The sequence below is a fragment of the Lactuca virosa genome, chromosome 5 (assembly GCF_052849685.1).
Source record: "Lactuca virosa cultivar CGN04683 chromosome 5, Lactuca_virosa_CGN04683_v6, whole genome shotgun sequence".
In the NCBI taxonomy this organism is placed as follows: Eukaryota; Viridiplantae; Streptophyta; class Magnoliopsida; order Asterales; family Asteraceae; genus Lactuca; species Lactuca virosa.
In genome coordinates, this window is record NC_136430.1 from 431,952,519 (window position 1) to 431,955,677 (window position 3,159).

Below are 3,159 nucleotides of genomic sequence, written 5' to 3' on the forward strand. Positions count from 1 at the left end.
CCTGGTCATGGCAAACGAGATGAACCAATCGTTTTATTCTACCTAAGATTAATAAAAAAGACATCATCATTGTTGCAAAAATGAAGGGTTAGGGGCAGTTTAGTCCATTGCAAATATCGTTCTATATTATACATATGGACTAGTTTACTTAATTTTATAAAACAAAATCAACAGGGGCAGTTTAGTCCATTGCAAATATCCTTCTACGTTACTACATATGACTGGAAATAGCAATGAGAAAGGAACACAAAATTAACACGGAGAAGAATATAAAGGGTCCCACTCTGAGTCTTTTTGACCATATTCTCCTATCACCTTCCATATATAAATTCCCCAAAAGACTTTAATCATAATTCATCAAGAAATCCAACCACACAACAAAAAAATTCGAACGTTACACAGATCGAAAATCAAACATGTGTACCGTTGCGATCTCAAACTCGCCGGTGTTCTCTCCATCATCGAGAGTTTCTTCTTCGATTTTCTGCAAATCGTCACCTGAATCTTTGACTTTGACTCATTCCCCATCGGCGTCTTCCTCATCCCCAAAGTCGTCGTTCAAGTTTCGACTTCAGAAACCATTGCCGCCTACTAGTGGACTTATCAGAGCTTCCAACGAAGATGGACCCACTTCTTCTTCTTCTTCTTCTACTTCTCCGACGTTTTTGAAGAGAAAAAGACCCACTAGATTAGCTATTCCTGTTGCGCCTTTGAGCTTTTCTGCAGATCAGTCAACGCCTTGTGTGGCGACGGCAGAGGACCGGTGGAAGGAGGTGGAGGTTGAGGGAGATGGATATTCGGTTTATTGTAAGAGAGGAAAGAGAGAAGCGATGGAAGATCGGTTTAAAGCTCTAGTCGATTTCAATGGAGAGAATACACAGGTGAATATGTTTTTAAATTTAAGGTTTTCTTGTGTTTTTATTTACTCTCTTACTCCGAACTGTTCTTTACCTTGTTTTCCGGTGACATTTTCAGGCGTTCTTTGGTGTTTTCGACGGCCACGGCGGATCAAAAGCTGCCGAATTTGCAGCAGAAAATCTTGGAAACAACATTCAAAATGAAGTAGAAAAGAGTGGTGAAGTCGAAATAGTGGAAGCAATCAAACAAGGCTACTTAAACACAGATGCAGAGTTTTTAAAACAAGAACAACGTGGCGGAGCTTGTTGCGTAACTGCCATTATCACCTCCGGCAACCTAGTGGTCTCAAACGCCGGTGACTGCCGTGCAGTGGTCAGCAGAGGAGGAGCCGCCGAGGCTCTTACTTCCGATCATCGTCCTTCAAGACCAGATGAGAAACTTAGAATCGAAACCCTGGTAAGAATTCGCCCAAACCTTTCATTTTGAACTCGATTACAAACAATTATAGAATTCGATTGCTGATTTTTCTTTATGGGTAATTTGCAGGGAGGTTATGTCGACTGTAGACGAGGTGTTTGTAGAGTTCTTGGATCACTAGCAGTGTCAAGAGGAATTGGCGATCGTAGCCTGAAACAATGGATAACAGCAGAACCTGAAACCAAAGTATTCAAAATCATACCTGAATTTGAGTTTTTGATCATGGCTTCCGATGGTTTATGGGACAAAGTTAGCAATCAAGAAGCAGTTGATATAGCTCGACCTTTTTGTGCTTCCATGGATAAAATGGAAGCTGTTGTGGCCTGTAAAAAGCTTGTTGAACTCTCGGTTTCTAGAGGATCCGTGGATGATACGAGTGTGATGATTGTGCACTTGGGTCGTTTTTGTTGATGAAATCATCAGAAAAGATCATCAAGAGACCATTTTTTTTCCAACTTCTGATGATCCTATTGTTCTTTTGATGTTAAGTATTCTTAGTTTAGCTAGATTCATTGTAATAACCCGAACTACTTACTTGATTCGTTCATTCTTTATAACTCAATCATTTGTTAATGGGATCCTAAATTTGAAAATGATTCATCGACAAATTCAAGTTTCATACAATCTTTGTAAATTTGATGACAAAAATGAGAAATATATTTATGTCTTTTGTGAGACCTTTTGTTACATTTAAATCAGCTTGGATCTTAATCTAATACACATAGAACACAATACAAACTGTTCCATCAACATTTATATACAATGGGAAAAAGGAGCAAGTCAGGAAGACAAGAGTCGAGAACAAGTCATAATGTATAAATTATAATGTAGCCGTTGAAGCCGTTGGTCAATCAGTCAATTTATGCTACCCGATTTATTGAGTTATTTAAAGGGAAGAATAGTTGTTGACTACAAGCTTGGAATGGCCCTTGTTTATCTTGATATAAAGAAGTATCCGATCGCAACGGATATGAATTATGAATTCAATTAAGACTTCTATTATAAATTCATAAATTAAAACTTCCGATTTTCAAAAAAAGAATAGACTAATTTACAGAAATGGTGCATTGGACATAATTTGCACAAGTCGGAGCTGATGTGGGTTTTCAGGTTGATTCAGAAAATATTCTCTCTCTGGCAAAGATCATTGGAAACGAAACTCATGTTGAAGGAATGAATCTCCTAAGTCTAAACAGTAGGGGTATGGGTGAATCCCTCGAGGTGGATTGGATACGAAGTCTCAAGCAAATGCAAAAAATTGAATTTATTGGACTTCAGGAAACCCGGGTGGCTGATTTCAATTTTATAGACCTAGTTGGATGTTGGGGCTCAAACAAATTTACTTTTGAAGCAGTGAACCCAATCGGAAGGTCCGGTGGTCAAATTTTCATTTTGAACTCGTCCTTATTCATCAAGATCCACGTCTATTCCTCCAGACACTTCATTGTTATTGCAGGTCCTTGGAAAGGATTCTCTGGGATAACAAATGTCGTGAACGTCTATCCCCCACAATCAATAACTGATAAAAGGGCCTTATGGGCAGATTTGCTCTCACTTAAGAACGCAACTCCTGTGATTTAGGTATTCTTTGGAGACTTCAATTCCGTAAGGAAACCAGAAGACATGTTTATCTCAAAATTTTGTAAGTATTCGTCTGCCGACTTCAATAATTTATTGCAAATGTAGGTCTTCGTGAATTTCAGATGGGGGGACGGAAATTCATTTTTCTTAGAGAAGATGGATTCAAACTTAGCAAGATTGACAAATTTCGTGTGTGCTCAAATTTTATTGGGATTCAACATCTATCCACTGTTCTGGCGCTCT

The 3,159-nt window shown here is 38.6% G+C and overlaps 1 protein-coding gene across 1 annotated transcript; it reads left to right on the top strand.

Moving 5' to 3' along the window:
* Positions 1–341: 341 nt before the first annotated feature.
* On the top strand, positions 342–2,022 carry LOC145113314 (Protein phosphatase 2C family protein). Its single transcript, XM_079049422.1, has 3 exons — positions 342–881; positions 976–1,314; positions 1,405–2,022. Exons 1-3 carry the CDS (start codon positions 417–419, stop codon positions 1,744–1,746), a joined length of 1,146 nt encoding a protein of 381 aa, XP_078905548.1. The 5' UTR covers positions 342–416; the 3' UTR covers positions 1,747–2,022.
* Positions 2,023–3,159: the final 1,137 nt, after the last annotated feature.